Source organism: Neocloeon triangulifer, unplaced genomic scaffold (genome assembly GCF_031216515.1).
Source record: "Neocloeon triangulifer isolate White Clay Creek 2 clone unplaced genomic scaffold, ASM3121651v1 ptg000003l, whole genome shotgun sequence".
NCBI classification, from domain to species: Eukaryota; Metazoa; Arthropoda; class Insecta; order Ephemeroptera; family Baetidae; genus Neocloeon; species Neocloeon triangulifer.
The window spans coordinates 3,769,981-3,790,700 of record NW_026775546.1 but is presented as its reverse complement, the minus strand read 5'-3'; the positions used below and the strand labels follow the sequence as shown (position 1 = coordinate 3,790,700).

Below are 20,720 nucleotides of genomic sequence, written 5' to 3'. Positions count from 1 at the left end.
GGTGAGATGAGCTCGTGATTCTCCGGACGTTCGGCGCTGTTGAAACCGTGAATCCAGATGCCCTGCTAATCAAAACCATCGTGAATGCTCGTTTTCCCCTCCAACAAGCTGCGAACAGGACCTTCTCACGAACCACAAAAGGAGCTGCTGTGCAATAGCGTGTGCGGGTCGAAATTTATTGCGCGGAGCCGAATGGATGGAAAAATTAGCAGAAGGGAGGAAAAGAGCGAGCGAAGCTCTCCACGAGTTAATCGAGCCTGCGCCAGCTTGGAATGCGGCCAGGGAAAATATGTTCTCTAACGTGCAGGTCTGCTTGCTTGCTTCTTTTCGTGTTTATTTTTTTTCTTCGCCCGACGCGCCCGTTTCTCTTGCGATCGCTCTGAGAAAAAAGGCCAAATGGAGCTTCGTGTGTATATACGAGCTCTCTTTTTCGGCACCTATTGTTCCCGAGTGCTCAAATGCATTCTAATGGATTGACTCGCTCTCTTTACTTTATTTCTCTCGCCGAGCAACTCACACACCTGCTTTTACTCTCCGCTTTCATCCATTTTTGTTTTGTGCAAAAGTGCAAGCTTTCAATTTCGCGAGTGTTGCCGGTTGTCTTTTGTATCCGCGATTTTATTTTAATATACGAGCGAGATTTTTTTCGCGCTGAATATATTGGAAAAGTCAACTGTGTCGCCGGATCCGAGAAAAGAAAAGGGCTGCTCTGACACAAATGCAAATGGGGCACCACACCACAGACGTCACATAAATTTTAGAAAAAATACATACACTGCGAAGGGTACATAAGGAAATTGCTAAAGTTTGCATGAAAGGAAAAAAGGGGCTTGTGCTTTGGTCGACGTAAAATAAAATTCTAAGAAGCCAATTCAATATAGAAGAAAAACTTGAGCACATATTAAGTTTCAGTAAACTGAAAAAAATGAAAAAAACCTAAGTTATAAATTTCATTAATAGTGGAAATTCAATCTCTATAACAATCACCAAATTGCCAAAAATTATTTGTTTCGTATTTTTTTAAGGCCCAAATTTGATTTAACTGGGACACTTACATTGGTAGATTTAAAAAGAAGCCTTGAAAAATTCTAAAAGAAAGCTACTTTTGAAATGTGAAAAGTAAAAAAGCATTTAATATAGACAGTTTTAGTCACTTTCATCGAAAATAAATAGATTAAAACAATTTTTACTAACTAATTAACTATTCTCCTTTAAAAAAATTAGCATTCCAGGTAAAGCCAGAGGCATCAGTTTTTCTTCAAGGAAACCTATGCATGTGGTCAAGATGATTTCTCTCTTTACTGAATTCAACTGAGCTTTTTACAAATAATCTTTTTTTATTTAGTACATCCCTTCTTTCCAATTTAATTAAATGAATTGAAAAAAAATTAAGTTCAAACAAAGAGATTTTTTACAGATTAAAAATTTTGAGAAACTTGGCTTATATAATTAAATATAATTGCGAAGGAAGTTGCTGTGACTTTGTGAAGTATTCGCGACATTTTCCTCCTCCAGTCAAGATTCATACGACACTCTTCTCTTTTTTAGGAGCGAGGGCTTTGGGGAAAAAGTTGGCTCTTTTATGCTATAGTTTAATGGGCGATTTTTGTGTGTGTGCACGGCAAACACGTCGAACAAGAAGGAAAGTTGGCGTGGCTCTCTTCCTATTCATGCCTGGGATATTTGAAACGGCGGGAGAGCATCCAGCCAAACTTTCAGATACACTCTCCCGCTCGCGAGAGCACATCAACCCGCCAGACTTTCGCCGGCCCGCTCGATTTTGCCAACGAGCCGTCCAACTTTGAACAATTATTGCCACCCACCACATCGTCTGCTCCTCTCCATCTTCCTTCGAGGCTGCAAATCGTGTGGTCCGTGTTTACTTTATGCCAAGACGTATTTTAATTAGGATCTTTTTCAAACTTCCAGCATTGTCGCATCTTGGTTTTGTATTATCTGATTGCATTTTTTTTTTTCAAAAATATTATATTAATTATAATTTAAAAATAGTATTTATAGATAATAATTATTTGATCTTAATTTTTAAGTCCTTAATTTTATGCAAGTTGATCAGCATATTTAGAAGAAATGAGATGGATTTTCCATAAAATCGCAAATCAAATTTTTAGTTTAGTTTCTTGCAATGTCAAACCACATTATAATGCTTAGCTGAAATTTTCTCCATCATTAAAATTAGAATTATGTTGCTAAAACCAATCTGTCATTGTATTTATTGTAAACTGCATACAAGTTAAAAGACGAATTAAAAAAATTTTCTTTGTAAAGTAAAAGAGTTTATTAACATATAGTTTGATAAAGAGCGACTAATTGTAAGCAATTAAAAACGCTTTCAGTTTTAATTGACTAATTTTAACGAGGAAATTTAAAAAAAAAAAATCTATGTGAAAAATTATTGTACATATGATGTTTAGAAAACTTACGGTGAAATATACGAAGCCTCGAAAACAGCACGCTCTAATAAATTTGAACACGAATAAAATATGCAAATGAAATCAAGCAGCGAGCGGGCACCAAATTTGCAAAAAGCAACAAGTTTGTGCAAACAGGGCGTACATTTCATAGAAGTGCTTTCGTGCAGGCTTTAAATCGGATAGATGGGTGTGTGTGTGTTCGCCAGGACCCGAGCTCTCGGCAAAGGACGGAAATCTGTCATTGCAGCTCAAGGGATACGACTTCAAAGGAAAGAGCTGCGCTCTTTTTGCTCGCTTTGACTCTCTACTTAAAAGCGATAATAATAATTTCAAACGACTTACTTTTCGCTGAGCAGAAAATGCAAATGAAACTTTTCGTTCGACAAAACACCGAGTCGCCGGAGGGGGTCGCCGGCAACTCCGTGTTCATTAAGAATGTACATTTGCTCGCGCGGAGAGGAAAGAAGAAGTCTCGAAAGTGTTAATCAGCATCAGTCATTTGCACGATTTAATGAGAAACCCCAGCTCGGTTTAATGAATTCCCGGACAGCAGCTTCGACGCCACCGCGGCTGCAAAGAAAATGACTTACTTACTCCCTCGCCACCCTCTGCTAATGAGTTAGAGTGTCTAATTTGGGATTTTTTTGCTTTGTTTCAGACGAGCTGGCTACTTAATTCACCGACTGGCGTATCTGACGCTCAGCAGGCAGAGGCAAAGTGAGTTTTTTTAGTTTTGTATTTCGATATCATGAAAACTTCCGTCTTTGTTATTTTCATTAGAGAAATCAGAAGTCATTCTTGAGCTCGTTAAAAGTTTCCTCCTGTAATTTTGTCTTGTTATTAAGTCGCGCAGAAAAGCACGAACTTAATATCGCTCTGGCAAATTCTCTCACATTGCTGATATAAAGATGAGAGAGAATCGTTAATCTCGTTAAGGTCTTGTTAAATTGATACTTGTTTACATCGGAATTTGCGGAAAGTATGCATACGTTTTAACTTTAATAATTATTTTCCTTTATCAAATAATTTTGAAAAAGAAAATCTATGATTTTATTTTCTTCTTTACTTTAGAGAAAATTGTTTGTTGACCCTAAATAACTGTTATCAGTAAAACAGAAATTAAAAATGTATAAGATATAGTTTGTAAAAATATTGGAAAAATTCATAGAAAAAAAAATGTATTTCTCGTCCATTTGGTTTTCAAAATTCCGTTTTATATTAATTATATAGGGTCCCTTGCGTTTTTGTTTTTGTGTTTCTAATGCATGAAATTTCCTATCCAATGAAAACGTTCACAAAAACAAATTAATTCATATACGCTCATTAATTTCTGGATACAAAAAATAAACAAACAAGTTAATAAAGTTGAAAACGGAGATAAATAGGCAAAATAGCATTTTGACGCTCATTTAATGTCTGCGGACTTAGCACATCTGGCACATTAATCTGGATTTATAGAAAAACGAATCAAAATTTTATGTTAGAATCTGCTAAAAATATGAGTCGTTTGGTAGTTATAAAGGCGTTTTAACCATTTAATATGAAAAAGAGTTTTCACACATAAAATAATGACATAAAGTTAAAAGTGGTTTAAATTTTTTATTTAATTCTATTAGAATTTTGAAAAATGTATATTATTATGAACTTGAAACTTAATAGATAATGCTTTAATTTTTTTTCACATATTCTTTATTTTCTACAGACTTCTTTAATAATTGAATTTTATATATATTTAGTTTTAATTGCCACAAAAAACGTTAATTGCAGGAGGGCATGGTTGACATTTGAAACATCTCCTTTGAAGCAACCCGCAAAACGACATGCATTAAATTAACGAGCGGTCGACCTCTGACATTTGCGTGAGATTTCGCAGCACACTAAATACCTCTCTCCCTTATTAAAAAGAGCAAAAATCGCAGCAACCGCAACAAAAGCAGGCAAAGAACGCTGCGAGCAGCAGCCATTACGCCCTTTTCGTAGCTACGCAACCGGCTGGCCACATTTGTCGCACCGGTTGCATAACCACGCTAACAAATGCGCTGTTCCGGGCAGAGTCGATTGATGCTTTTGCCCGCACGGCTCCTTTCTGCGTCCACTTATCGCTGTTGGTGGATTAACATGGAAATTGTGAATTTCAGTCGACTACGTTTGCATTCATCACGTATGCCGCTATAATTTAAATGACTGCCGAAGCATAATTAATTTTGTACAGCTTCGCCTCACCTGCACGAAACTACCAGATTATTCTCGGGTGGAACGGAAATTGTGCAATGCTTTGAACAAATTACCAGTCTTTTGAAAACTAGCGTGGATTTTTCACGGTTGGGCAGAGCGAAAAAATTATAAATCACACACGCCCATATTTTTTGTGGGGTGGTTATTGTTGTGTGTGGAAAGGTTGCTGCTGACGTGTCATTCATCAAGCCTGGTTTTCCATCTGCTTTGTGCGCAACACATAATATCACTGCGAATTTGAAATTCAAAACAAGAGAGTTGACTGATGAGAATCTACATAAAAGCCGGAACAAATTTTTGAATATTATTTTCCTCGTCCCAGAATGCCATGTTATTATGCCATTGTTAAAATAGACGCTAACCTGGAAACCTTCTAAATATTTATTCATAAAAATAAGCAATTAAAGTTGATAAATAAGCCTCTTAGATTTAAAAACAAATAAACTCCGACGAAAAAGCATTCTGATTATCAATGTATGCCATTCCTCTTCTAATTCAAATTTAATAAAAAAATTATACGTCTTTTAAATTTTATTTTGAACAATCAATATGAGTTGCCAAATTCTGAATTGTAAAATTATGTAGAATTTTGGTTCCGAAAATGACTTCTGAATATCATTTTAATTTTATTAACCCTGGAAGTCGAAAGCGTGAAAGGTCAAACTCTTGCTATGTGATGTCAACAGCTTGTTGTTATTTAAGGCCAAACTTTCAATGGCAGTTCGAGGCCCTTCATTGCCAACGACCTCCTACCAAAGTGTCATTCGGCAGCAGTTCAATTTACCTTGAGCCTCGGGTTTCCATCTGTTGAGAGGCAAAACGGGCGAAACTTCTTTGTATAATTAAAAAGCATCAGGTGCGAGACGATAAGGGGTGGAACGGCCAACTTTTGCCATTACTCGCGACACACAACTGCTCAAAATTTTGTGAAAACGATCTCGTCGTCGTCGGGTGTTTGTGTTTTCAGTGGCGTGACAAGAGACTGGTGGGCTTAACGTGTTCTATGCATTTCCATGAAACACGAGCCGCGCCAAGTGTGCGCGCGTCCCGGGGCAAATCCCTCTTTCTCCCATGTTTGCCGTGTGTGTCAAACTGGCAAGACTGCCTGCTACACACGGGATTCCTATACCGGCAAGACGTATACGCTTCTCATCTAGCTCTGAGGACAGGGAATTCGCTTTGATGGGGAGAAGAGGACGCTGTAATGCAAATGAAATTGCTTTTCCGGCGGCGGGAAAAAAAGAAAGGCGAAAGGTCGTAAAGAAAATTGGGGTTGCCTGATACTAAAAAGTGGGTTTTCTCAATTGTAAGGTCAAGATTGAAAATAGGCGCTTTGACTTTAAGGTCCGTTTAAAAAACGCGCAGTTTATTTGGTGGTAAAAATAAATATTACACCTTTTGTAATGTTAAAAGCAAGTTTCAAATTAAGAAAACAATTTAAATAATTAAAGTTATCCTGATTTAAAATATTAGTTTTCCTTTTTCAGGAGATGCATATCATGTATATTAAAATCTTTTTGATCGTTTTTAGGCTTTTAAAATTACTCTTAATTATTTTTAAAGATCTTTTATATTTTTAACATCTGATTGACCATTCTTCCAGACAATATTTGTTACAAATTTCGTAAAAACCTTCAAGAAAATATATAATTATATGCTAAGAAAAAAATTACTTCTTAACTAGTATCATCAATTGAATATTTTTCTTTCATAAGAATCAAAAGAGAAAAAAAACTGAACACTTTTAACAAATATATTCAGATCATCGTTTTTAATTTTGTTCAATGTTTCATTATTACGAAAGATAACTTTTTTTGGAGAGTATAGCAACAGTAAAAATGTTTTCAACATTTGACTTATTTCTATTTTGAGCCATTTCTATTTGAGCCGATCGATTTTCACATCTTCCTTATTCTTGGAATTATTATTCCATCGAATTTGCTCGCGTGTTGCCAGAGCAACAGAAGCGCGAGATAGTGGAAATAAAATAAGACTTGAGACGGAGCAAAATAATAAAGGGCAATGGGTCTGGCTCGTCATAGCAACACAAAAGCTGCACGCCTGCAACTCAATTCCGACGACGTCTTTTCAGCAACAAAAACGAACGCTTGTTTGAATAAATTTCTCGCGGATAACAGAATAAGCCGATTGCGTAATCCGCGGCTCTGCTGGCGCATAAAAGCTGCCACGCTGCGTGCAGAAAATTGCGGCGTCTTATTAATTTGATGAGGGAGGGAGGATGCGTGCATTGAATATGTAATATATACGCAAGCATGCGTTTGATCTCGAAGCAGGAAATTAATTTCGCTAACTAGTTTACCTGGCGATGCTCAGAAGCAAATAGAATTCCCGATAATTTGACCGCGAACAAGCAATCTATGATTACATCGCAACTCGTGGTCAGTAGCTAAAAAATAATGATACAGAAATGGAATTTAAGATAGGAATTGAAGAAATGCAAGTAAAATTATACTTTAAAAAAAGGAAGATAATTAAGCTTTTTAATTATTGATCAAAGGTGTTATACTTTTTAATTAAAAATGTTTTTCAATATTATACTAATTAAACAAATTAATATAAATTTCACTTCCCTCATTCACTAAATTTTTTTGAGAACTAAAAATTTAAAAAATAGCAGAAGAGGATGATGTGCTTAATAGTTTGCAAACTCTTTAATTATATCATTATTAGTCCACAATAATGTGTTACAATTATTGCAGCGATTAATATGTTGTACAATGCTTGTCTCTTTGACGTAATAAGTTTCTTTTTAGTAACAAAAACATTTCCAGCAATCTCTGTACTCTACGTTGCTTCAATATTTAGCCAGGAAAACGAGGACCAAAATCTTTTGATGCTCACCAGCGCAAACCTCACTTTTCCTGGGATTATTTTGCATTATTAATGTTCTCCGAAAAGCGCCGCAATTGATTCATACGGCGGTGAAATTGCGAAAAAGCCTGTTTCCTCCTTCAAATTTAGCGGACTTGAGAGCGGATTTCATTTTGCATTCTGTTTGGCTTTACCAGCAGAAACGAAATTGGCATTACGACTGCAAAGTGAGTTTTCTCTTCATATTATCTGGAAAGCGCTGTTGAAAGTTGGCACAGGATTTATTGCGATTAAAAAAAAGAAAAGGAAGGAAAGGAAAGCATTAAATTTATTTATAAAGTTCTTTGAAGGGAAAGTGGAAAAGCATTATACGAGCTTTACGGTTGGACTATAAAATAAATAATATGAAATTTAAGTTTTTTTCTTATAAATTTTGTTAATTTTAAAATAGAATATCTTTGAGAGAAATGGGGAAATTTTATTTAGATCATAAAAATCTCAGATTGCTGCAAAATTTATATATTTCTACCAACTTTCGGGCAATGATTTTTATATGGAGGGTTTACTATTGTTTCCTGAGACGTACTTTATCAAACAAAGAAACAAAAAATAAATAAAGATATTTTTTTTTTCGAGATGTCTGAAGAAGAATGTCGGCAAAAAAGCGCGCCTCTCTGTCAAAGCTGAAAGTGCTCCAGATTCAAAATAAATTACTACATTGAACGTAACAAGGTTGCAACCAAAAAGACACGCTCTTCGCTCGCTCGCAGCTGCCATGAGTTTATTTTTGGCAGCCAAATTGGCGCCTTTTACTGCCAGCACCAGGCAAATGTGTTAAGCGTTTTTCGCGCCGCGTTCGCAGGGCGTCAATTGGATGATCAAATTTTAAGAAAAGAGAGAAAGAGAGCGTTCGCCTACTGCTCTTTTCACGCTTTCTAGCGCGCAAATTTATATATACACATCATCAAACTCCTTTCGCTGAAAAATGAAACACTGGTGAGTGCATGAAGGCCTCTTCGCAGCCAACACTGCTTTCAAAAGCGGCCGCTTCATAGTGCTAAGCGAAACCGTTTAGCTTGAAAGGCTGTGTCAACTTGAGCATACGCGTTTTGATGTTTATTTATTTTTGTCCCTCCATATTTTAGAATAAAATTTTGTAAAATGTATACATAATATGGTGGTATTTAAATTTTATGATAAATTTAAAGAACTTTTTTATTTACAAAAACTTGTAAGTTCCGTTTGAAACCTAAATTTTGTTGTTCAAAAATATTGCTTTGTATCTGTGAAAAATAAATAAATAGAAATTTTTAGCCCTGTCTCCAAAAATATAATTAATTTTAAGCTTTTGTGGGTATGCAATGTTGATTGCTCCCCTAGAGGTGAGTTTAAAAACGAATCAATTTGAGCCCGGTGTCTGAACAAATTTGCTATCTGTTTTTATAAAAAAGCAACCTCCACTTTGCATAACCTGCGGCCGAGCGCAGTGCGCACCGTTTTCATGTTGCGAGATAATAAAAAGCAAACTCTCTAGCGGCCATAAAACTGAAGCGTTTTTATCACGGACCGAGAGCTGAAAATAAAACAATAAAACGCCTCACGTCGACTGTTACATTTAATGCGGTAGTATTTTATTTCAAATGGAAATAGCTCGGAGGTTTCGTAGTAAAAATAATCTTTTATCGGAAATGAGGCGCACAATAATGGGAGGTCACGATTGCATTATATAACCTTTTTAAAACGGGATGAAATTGAGAGGGAAAATAATAATTTAAAAGTCAATTAAATTAGTCTTAATGTCAGATTTAAGAAACTGAAAAATATTGTTAGCAGTTTTTAAACTTATTTAAAATTTTGTACATGAAAAAAGTTAACAGGACGAATAAAAAGTTAAATAATAATTTCATTACTGTTATTTATTTGTCCAAACCACTCTTGATTTAAAAATAAAAATAGATTTTAGATTAGATTAAAAATTTATTATTACATAAAAAAATGTGGATATTAATGTAAATGCAAATTTCAATATTAAACGTATGCATAAGCTTTTTAAACAATATTAATAATTTTGTATATACTTTTAGGCTAATCTGAATATTTTTTATGAAGCAATTTATTATTCCCTTCTAATAAAAATCCCACTCAGGCCTCTCTGCTCTGAACTTTTGTCGTGGCAAGCCGAGATCTTTTACAAGAGACCATATTTTTATGCGGCTCTAGTAAATCGTGCGGAAAGGTCGAATTCGCATGTATTCTCAGTGCACACGAGCATGTATAAAAAGTAACGGCCAGTCGCAAGGAGCACGGAATAGAAACATAAAGCGGGTGTTGCACACGCAGCAAATAAAGTCGTAAATACAGAGCGAGCCGCTTTGTGATGCTCGCTGTGTCCGGTCGGTCGTCGCATATTGATGTAGCGGATTTGCGAGGATTTTCAGCCCGATGCCATTTTCCCTGGGACCCACCGACGCATTCCTCAATTGTCAACGAGCAGGCCTTTTCCCTTCACAGAGTTATTTTTTCCCTGCTTTGGCGCCGACTGATGCAGGATGGATGGATATTTGCTCAGCTGATGAGAATTTGTGCGAACCCATCAGTCGATCTCTCCGTTCGGATGGAAATGACGAGAGCCGAGTGCTGATAAATAGCCCAGCCATTCAGAATTTATAACGTGTTCCGACCAAAGACTCACACATATTCATTCACTTTGTGATGCAAAGCTTCTTTTTCCTTTGATTATCAATCCTTGATTGAAAAATAAAACACCAGAAATGTAGAATTTTAATTTAATCAAATAAAATTAGTGAATATTTTTCCAGCTTAAATAAAATCTGTGCACGTTTTGAATAGCATAATTTATAATTATACATTTAATTGAGAGAAAAATTATAAATTAACAAATTACCATATTAATTAAAAATTTGATTAAAAGTTTAATTGCTGTGAGGAAATATTGTGATTAATTACTCTTCACTCCAAATTATAATAATTGTAATTTCTCATTTAAATGCAACAGCAAGGAATAATATTCCAAGTTATCACATTGTGTCCTCATGTTTCACTCTCATCTCAGTAGCGATTTCAATTAGCTAGTTTGAAGCTATGGTTGCGTCTTCTTGTTCTAAGTAATGCCGCAGAGAAACCCAAGCTGGGTTTTGCGTCTTACAAAATGTTGCCGGAGAAGCACCACGCTTTGATATTTGCATCTCGTGTTGTGCATATCCGCGCAAAATAATCTGCGGTGGGTGTGCCAAACCACCATGGCAAGTTGCGCGCTTGCATATTGTGTGTCTTCCACGAAAGCGAGGGAGCCAGTTAGTTCCACGAGAAGGAATCCTTTGCGCATTCTCGGCAAACTATGGAGGAAAACATGGAAACGAGGCAAAACACCTCCGACCTACCTCCGAGTCAAATATAATACAGAAGTGACAGATAAATAATTTAAATATGCAAAAAATCTAACGTTTTTTTTCTGCGATGAAATTAGTTAAAAAAAATCTAATAAAAACAAACCAAGCAGCCACCAGTAGTGTCTGCGTTGGCAAAACTTTATTCTGTGCATAATAAAGCAGCAGACAATCACGGTTTTTTCAAGTTTCGTTCAGTGCTATCGCTTTCGAGATGTAATTTTTCCGAATTCCCGCGCTTTTGAAAAAAATTAAGAGCCTCATTTTTCCCTACCTTGGCGGCATGGCGAGAGTCCCTGGTCCATTTGAGGTCCTCCATCGGCTCACATACAATCGGCGAAACACAGGCAACGGAGGATGAGAGAAGACTTTTTTACTTTGTTATTTTTGCACAGTTGCACTGCACAAACCTTCCCTCCCCTCCCTCCATCCTGCTGGCTGCTGCTGCTGTTCGGCGCTTTGACGAGAATGAACAGGTCAGTGCAGGGATGAGATACGATTCAGGAGAGAAAGAAAAAGTGAAAAGACGCCGCTCCATTACCTCCATCCCTCCATCTATTGTGATTGTAAGGCTCTGGATTTAAAAATTAAATCTATCACATTAAAATAAAAACTTCAGATTTTTGCTACATTGCTAGATGATGTGCTGAAATTGATAAATAAATTTTTATATTTAGCGAAAACCTTTCGCGGATATTGGTGTATTCAATAATTTTTTAAAAAGATTCCTTGTGAGCAAAATGATAATTTTACTTGTTAGACTCTTCCGCAGTTGAATATAAAAACAAAAAATCAGTATCCGGGAAGAATATTTTGTAATTTAAAATTTAATTCATCAATTTCAATTCATAATCTATCAATGTTGAATTGGAAAATATGAAGTTTTTTTAATGCGATTAATGGATAAATAAAATTCTTAATTCAATCGAGAGCAGACTTAAAATTTACAGAGCGGCCAGCTTCTTTTTCACTTTCTCTCGTGAATCGTCTCACATCCTTGTGCTGACCTGTTCGCTCTCGTCAAAGCGCCCAACAGCAGCAACCACCAGCCAGCGGGAGGAATGTGAGCGAGCAAGCACCAGCCATACACCAACTCGAATTGAGGTTGATGAAAACACAAGAATGGTGGTGGCGAGATCCACATACGTCTTGTGTTTGGTGCCCTGTCTCGCCGAAAATTGCTGGCAAATGCGTTGAAGTGTACTTAATGCCCAGGTAGGCTTTAAGTCTCATTTTTCTGTCAGATATTGTGCCAAATGTGCCATATTTCCATTCGTTTGTCATGTTTTGCCTCTTAATTGTTTGAACTTTTTGCTTTTTGCCCCCCCCCCCCCCCCGTGAGGAAAATATGACGGCGCCACCATCGGCACAGGGCACAGACAGCAATTTTTTACTTTTACCTATCTATACATATTTTTTATTTGTTTACATTAAATTTCAAAATATAAAAAATAAAAATTAAGAAGTTTTTTTTTAAATTAATATTATTTTATAAATTGGTTAAATTAATTTAATTATTTAGAATTATTTCGGTGGCCTTTTGATAAAAACATTAAGATAACTGATTATAAAATATTATGGAGAACATTTCACTCAAAATTTAAATTAAGAGCTGAAATTCTTGATGTGTACTGTACCGCAACAGTTTTAAATTTTTAGAGAATGTCATTGTTTTATCAGAAGAGATGGGAAGGATAGAAGTGAACAGCAATCACACAATTAAAGCTATTGTTGATATGTAATTTGCGATCATTTGATGGATTTTCCATAATTTAAAAATTATTGATTTGTAAAAACCTAATATGTGGTTTTGTGTGTGTAAACACCCAACATATTTTACGAACTTCTTATTAAGAAGGCAAATTAATCTTTCAATCTATATGCTTTCATTAATTCCCAACAAGCTTTTGTTTATTTTTAAATTCAAATTAATACCCATTTCATTAATACAGAAATATCTCGCAATAAGTAAAAAAAATACAATATATGTACCAAAATAAAATTATCAACCATTTTTAATTTTGTCGAGATTTGCATTATTCAGTTTTAACTAACTTCAATTCAAGAGTTACAGTTAATTTAAGTTTTAATATTTAAATTGCGCAGATATAAGATATGCGAGAAATTGAAAAATAATCTGGCCATTTTTTCATAAAAAAACAATTTGGGAAAAACTTCCCGTCTTTCATCTCGTTATCATTTTTGTGAGGCTCTTGTTTGTTTCTTCTCAATTTCCGTTCTGACGTCACATATTATTTTCCCTGTCATAGCCAGTTACGCCCAATCCAGTTGATTTGTAAGTTTATCTGTTGGGAAAACTGGCGAGCAAAAATACACTTCCTATGCCTGGCTCAATATTTACCTAAGGATTTATCACACGCAAAAGCAACTTCCTTACGCGGTGTTCTATTCAGCCGGTAAAACACACAAATACAACGAATGTGTATTTTCTCAGCCCTTAAATAAACATCGTCATCTCTGCAAACAAATAATTTATCATCGCCAGCAAATTCAAAGGCTTGAGAAATTCGGGGGAATCAAGCGCCGGCATTTTAATATATAAAGAGTCGGCAATGATTATTTTATCGAGTCGCTCAAACGTCAATCAAACGCTCGTAATTATATGTACAACTGGCACATAGTCGAGAGCTTTTGTGTGTGACAACTTCGTGAATGTTTGATACTCTAATAATTGTCACGGTGTCATATATCCACGGGGCCGATTAGAAGCGATGCTGCTAAATAATGCACTCTATACTCACAACCTAATCACTCCACGTATAATAAAAGCTGCCAAAAAAAACTTTTAGCTCCACTTTGGCTGTCCTATAATATCTTGGTACCAAAAAAAAAATAACTTTTCTGCACTTCGGGAAAATATAATTTAATAAAAATTCAGTGAAAAAATGGATTGGAAAATTATATTTATTAATACAATTAAGTGCATAAAAAACTCTTTTCATAGCTTTAGTATATTTTAATTTAAATTATTTTAATAATATGCATATATTATAATTTTATCTCTGAAAAAATAATGCATTAACGTTATATAGATTCAATTTATTTCATTTTGGGCTGAAGAGACTCTAAAATTAATTCAATTTAAATAGGTTTGAAGAGCGTCAAACTTTTAAGCTGTTGCTATGAATGTAAATTACTGTCGTATTCCAGAGTTAATAATTAAATACATGTTCTTTGTGCACGACCGGCAATTAATATGATAAGCGATATGCTGCAAGTATATTTTACCGCCGAACAAAATATTTCTAAATTCGCCCTCACAAAAATTAGAGCAAATTTTGACGTTGCTCAAATAGCAATCAAGTAATGTTTGACGTATTCTGTCGTGATGCGCGATTGTTGTTCGGGCTGTCACTGTTTATAAGCCGATTTTTTGAGCACATTGTTACGCGGCCACTGGTACGCCCAGAGGGTATAGGCTCGGACGGTAGGGCTCGGGGCGCAGTTAAATCTAATCCTGCGAGCCCGACCAAGTAGAGTTCGAAACCTGACTGGGCCGGTGATTTTCAAAACTTTTTGTAGATCAAATTACATTCAAAATCACGTTTACTTATTAAAAAAACTTATATATTGCATAAAAAAAAAATTTAAAAAATAAAAATAAAATTCCGCAAGTGTTTTAGGACCCAATCTTCAAGGACCCGCAATTTTTTTTATTTATATTTTATTGTTGTTTTTAAGAGCTTTACGTAGGTCAAATTACATTCAGAATCACGTTTACAGAATAAAAAACTTGTATATGTATTATTGATTCTTATAAATGGTCTGGGAAAATTATATCACCATATAATATATGCTAATTTAATCTCATGATAAAAAATGATATTTTTTCATCTTGATCTTACCACCAATATTAATCTCACTCAATAATAAGCTTTTTTAGTTGCAAATTGTGTTTATTGATCTCTCACAAAGGCAATTGCTGCCCATAACGGGATACATCATTTATACATTCAAAATTATACAAGTTGATATAATTGAGAGAAAAGATTGAAAATTTTACAAATTTTTACAATAACAAAATACAAAACAAAAAGAAAAAAAATTAACAGTAATAAAGTTGTTTGGACATTTTTCTTTTTTCTGGATGCTGAAAGCTTGCATTTAGATGACTGCCGGATACTTCCAAATGCCGCTTTCATCTTTGTTCTTTTTTTGCTCTTACTCCTGGCAAAAAACTGCAGCTCAAATTATGTTTAGTACATTAGTTATTTTTAGTACACACAGAATTTTCAATTCATTTATTTATTCTCTCGCAACAAGTCAAACAGAAAATTAAAATCACATTGGGAGAGAATTGGCAGCCAGCTCTAGTAAACAACTTACTAAAACTCATAGGCTCAATTTGGAAGCAAAAGTGTTTCCAACTTAAACCTACTCGCCGAACTGGAGCCGTAAGTGGGGAGAAAAAAATTCAAAGGGTTACATATATTTTGCATTTTAGTAAACTAATTATTATTAACTGTATATTTTCAGATAAAATCATACTTAAACTGATAATGAAAGTGACTTATTAATTTTAATTGTTTTATTATTCATGCAATTAATTATAAATTCAAATTATTGCATACAAATATTTGGAAAAAATTAATTAAAATTGCAATAATTGAATCAATTAGGCAAAATTTTGTTATTTTTTCAATAAACAATAAAAGAAAAAATTTATAAAAGACAAACATATCAAAATAAAAACAACTTCAAACTTCCTCTACATCTCAGTTCGAAGCAGTTCGAAGGTTGCAATTGAAAACAAAACATTATTCTTGCAGATCTCAGTATCACAAACTTCTCTTTTGCTAGTAGAGCACACACAAATAAATGTCAGTGAGGCACGCAGCCGTGTATGTGCAGTCGAAATATAAAGACATCGGAGAAGGCCGCGCTTGCTTTCTAATTTTGAACGCTTTTCACCCCCTTTTGTCGAGCCACCGGATAGATTGCGTCGGTGTACTCGCTTCTTGCCAGATGTGTGTAGGCAAGTCTGCGGGGCATAAAAGTTTCCTTTGAAAGAGCGGCGATTGAGTCGCAATCAAGGGCTGTTTTCGCGAATGCCCTCGAGCACAAAAGAAGAAGGTGGTTTTCTGTTACAAACACACACGCACTCTCTGTCTGCCCTGCGCTCTCTCGCTTGTTTTTTCACCGTTGGCTTGGCTTTTGCCAGGAAATAATAACGAGAAACACCACAAATAAAAAAAGCAAAAGGAGGTCGCAAAAAACAAACAATAGAAAAGCCTCCTGCAAAATTAATTGCTTTATTCCTTCTCTCTCCCTTACACACACATCTCTGTATATTACACGCAGAGAGCGGAAAGGGCTTCTCTCTTTTTTGCAGTTTTATTGCCCCTTGTACATTTAAGTAAGACCTGTCTTGTGCTATTTTTTCGGAGGTTAACTGTTTCTCGTAGAAGTTGACGGGATGACAAGCACCGTGCAGAAGGAAAAAAGAAGACCTGTTTTTCCAGGCAAAAAAGCAACATTATAGTGAGCTTGGCATAATTATTCAGCATTTTTTTTTTTAATTTTAACACGATTCACTTTTTGAATCGATACCTTAAGAGGTTCGAAACCCTCATTAATTAAGTAAGGAAATGTGCGAAATTTGTCTACTCCATAATGGCGGCAAGAAAAATTAGCCTAATTTCAAAGCTTGAACTTTGACATTCAAAAACTCCATTTCATGGTAATTTCAATTATAGGATTGCAAAAAATAGGCGAAATACACACAGAATGTTTTTGCAGCTTAATTGGGTACTTTTTTCAATTTGACAAAAAAAGCCAATCAAAACAAGCACGGAGATCGATATATTTGATTACTTTTTTATGGTTTGAGTAGAGTAAATATTGGATGTGTAATTGAATTTTAATAAAAACTTAAACATGCTGATCGTTACAAATATCTCACAAACATATATTGCTCCACTGCAAAATGCTTCCAAATTAAAAATACCCAACCTAAAAAATCAAATCGAGATTTTGTTTTTAATAAAGAGTAATTAATAATTTTTGAGAACTTCACATTAAATTTTTTACTACTACTATTATTGTTGTTTATTGTTCGCATAGTTACAAGTAAATTGTTTACATTCAATTGTTGAAAACAATTTATTTAAAAAAAGGAATTGTTGGCATAACCACTAGCAAGAATTTTGCTAATAAAACTTCTGTTATCAAAAATACTCCATCCGCCGCAGTGAGCCTAGGTTGACTACAGCAAAATTTTTTTTTTATTAATTTAAAGCTTAACGTTTATTTTAGTCAATGACTCTCAATGCGGAAGAATTTTAATGCCACTGGGTTTTCGTCGTCGGATTGTTAAAAGTTTCGTTTTTGAAGTTTCAAAATGCAACGGATGCCATACGCTTTCCTTTATATGAACGGGAATAAAAGTTCCGAGTCAAATCCTCATGAGATCAAAAGTTTCGCGTCCCTCGTTGCGTCGAATGAATAATTAGCTTTGATTGTATCCGTGGAAAAAGCGTCCACCGAAATGCGAATGGCAAAAAGTGGATATTGCAGGGTCTGCCCGCAGTTGGAAAAGTTGAGGAGCGGCGGCTCGGAAGTAAATTTAGCCATTATTATTTCGTGCCTCACTTCGCCCGACTGTGTGTGCCTCCGTAATTTTTAATCTACGGCGAGCAACCTCATTAGCAGGCAGGCGAAAGCAGCGGCCATTAATGAAATGCTGCTGGCACCCGCAAACCACCCCACCAGCGAAACCGCGCTTTTCCCTGCAAATCGGCCGCGAGCAGCTATTTTAATGACGGGCTGAGGGTTACTCTCGCGTTGGAGGCGAAAACGATGTTTAATTTGCCAGAATTTCCTCTCTTCTCTCATTGTTTCCGTCAAATTTCATCATATATTGGGTTTCCACCTCATTATTTTTTCTCTCACGCGCCCTTTTTTTGCGGCTGCTCTTTTGCCCTCTCCTTTTATCTCATTTATACAAGGTTGGAAAGGATTAAGCTTTTGAACTCAAAATTTTTATTATTCAATTTTAATAACAACATTAACTCAATTTTGCAATTTTTTGATGGGTTTCTTTCAAAATTTTCCATAAAAATACAGTTTTTAATATCATTGCTTTGGCGAAAATTGCTAGCAAAAAAAGAGAGGCGCAAATGAGCATATAATATCAATTTTCCATTAATCGTAGCGAGCGTCGTTTTTGTACAGCCATTACTAAAGTAACCATTTGATCTGATTCACCAGCTGTCTCTTCAAATTTGCGCGTCAGGTTTCATTTCTTCTTTCACTTGGACTGATATTTATCAAGCACATTTTTTCCACTTGGAAACGACCATTGCGGCAGATGTCGAGTGGATTACGAAAGAACTTTCATCTTCCTCGGGGCTCTTTCGCACGCTAATGGAATTGCAACCGAAGGTGGATAATGCTTTTTCCCCCAAATTAAAGCTCACATGCTTTGAAAAAGATTTCGCTTGTAAGCTATAATCTCGATACAAAAAAATCCTGATTACATTTTTAATAGTTTTGACATTTTTAAGTCGTTGCACATCCGGTACTAATTTGTCTACAGAAAAAGGTGTTTTAATAACAAACTGGTTGATAATAATGCACGGGAACATAATATTTTTAGAAATTGAATGACTTAAACATATTAATAGTAAGAGCCTTGTTTATAGGAGTTAATATAATTGTTAATTATTGTAAATTTTTTACTCAATTCAATAAAACGATTATCTTCTAATCTATTCTACACTTGTAGAAAAAGCAATATTGCAATGTCACTACTTAAAGTTGATGATAATAAATTTTGCTGATAGCTTCAAAAGCATTTTAGTTTCAATGTTTGAATTTATTAATTAATTAATTCAATCCATTTAATTAATTTTTTATCCATAAACCCCAGATTTAATGAAATCTTTAAGAATTAAGCCTTTCTTATAAGCTGCTTGTATATTTGATAAATCTATTGAACTTAGCTGAAACGTTGTAGAGACTTTGACATATTCTGCTCTACTAATCGTTATAATCTTATTTTAAATTAATTTGTATTTGCAATTTTAAAAATGAAGACACTGATTAATAGTTTTTCAACATCTCTAAGTTATTTTAGATACCTGTAAATCTGAATTGTACCAGAAATGAGAAATTTATCAAAAAAATATAAAGAGCCTTTTTATTTTTATTTTATTTCGGGGAACGATAAACCACTCGACGTTTTTCCTTTTGATTTTTCTTGCAACTATCAAGCAAAATCACGCTAAGTTGTGCGAGTCACGAAAGAAAACGCCCTTGCTAATCGGCGGAACTTGTTGCTTGTTTCAGCTTTCTCGTCGGCACCAGCCTCGGTGGTGGATGAGGCCGTTATGAGAGTGCTGGTGGTGCTGCTCGCGCTGAGTGGCTGCTGCCTCGGCCAGCTGTCGGTCAAGATCCCCGGCGACATCGTGCTGGGCGGCCTCTTCCCCGTCCACGAGAAGGGCGAGAAGAGTCCGTGCGGCCCCAAGGTGTACAACCGCGGCGTGCAGCGGCTCGAGGCGATGCTGTGGGCCGTCGACAGGATCAACGCCGACCACCACCTGCTGCCCACCATCCGCCTCGGCGTCAACATCCTGGACACCTGCTCCAGGGACACGTACGCCCTCAACCGCTCCCTCGAGTTCATCCGAGGCTCGCTCAACAACATGGACGTGTCTGCCTTCGAGTGCAATGACCGCCGACCGCCCCGTATCAGGTCAAACTCGACCGGACCCGTGTTCGGAGTTGTTGGGGGATCTTACAGCTCCGTTTCACTGCAGGTCTGATTGCTTTTTAATTTTATTTTGGGTTTTTATTTAATTGCGGTTTTCTCCATAAAATAAATAAACTGCTCAAATGTAAAATAAGTTTGCACGGATTAAAAACAAATCCGGAGATTTCTGAAGGTTGATTTATATGCAGAACTTTTCATTTTAAACTTTTAAGTTTAAAAACTGCTCTGCAGGTTTTGTTTCAATAAATGAATTTAATAGTTTTCTCCAAATTTACTAACTAATAAATAACAAGAGAAAATTTTTGTCAATTTTAATTTTGAATTGCTCATATTATGAACGTTTAAAAACCTTCACTGAATATTAAAATATTAGTTCAAAGCATGCAGTTTGGTGACCCTATTATTTCTAACCAAAAAGCACACATAGTTGACTAATTTTTAGTTTTTTCACTCACACTCGTGTTAATAAATTAAAACACTGTTCCTTTCACAATCAAAATATCGTAAATTATTTCAATAAAAATAGGTTTAAAACAGGAAGAAATGCACCTCTTTATAGTAACGAGCCATAAAAAGATTCGCGCAGCTTGTGGGAGTTTGAGGGACTTAAAATGTACAGTAACAATCAATTGCGTCATCAAGGCTTTGCAAAAATAAACAACAGCCGTTGAATATGTATAATTGCTCGTCAGTTAACCTGGATGGTAGCTGTCCTAACCAGTTATGCCTGTGGTGGATTACAATTTGTTTGCTGTTTTTTTTTTTTACAAACGTTTCGTTGCCTTTGAATTAAATTTTCATTGTGTCGTTGGTTTTTATTTAAGCCGCTTTTGAGTTTCTCTCGCTTTTTTTATGCGCGGCTCTTTTTGTGGTGTAAAAATTTATGTCATTAATTATTGCGGTCTAATGATTAAAATTATTATCCGACTTTGGGGCTTACATTAGGCATAACACAGCTAATGCGTGTGCGTTTAATATTGAAATTTAATTCTATATGATGAAATTTTCACACAAAAAATTAATCTTTTTTTACAGTTTACCAATTTTTTTTTTCAAATTCAAATAATATTTGTAAGCATA

At 35.4% G+C, this 20,720-nt stretch overlaps 1 protein-coding gene across 4 annotated transcripts in view; it reads left to right on the top strand.

Annotated features, from left to right (window-relative positions):
- LOC132205920 (metabotropic glutamate receptor) overlaps positions 1-20,720 on the top strand; it is a 57,009-nt gene that overhangs the window by 22,594 nt on the left and 13,695 nt on the right. For all 4 annotated transcript variants that reach the window (XM_059635307.1, XM_059635308.1, XM_059635304.1 and 1 more), the window contains exons 2-3: positions 3,091-3,149; positions 19,217-19,686. In XM_059635307.1, coding sequence (XP_059491290.1) covers positions 19,258-19,686 — 429 coding nt within the window. In that variant the 5' untranslated portion in view covers positions 3,091-3,149; positions 19,217-19,257. The remainder of the gene's footprint in view (positions 1-3,090; positions 3,150-19,216; positions 19,687-20,720) is intronic.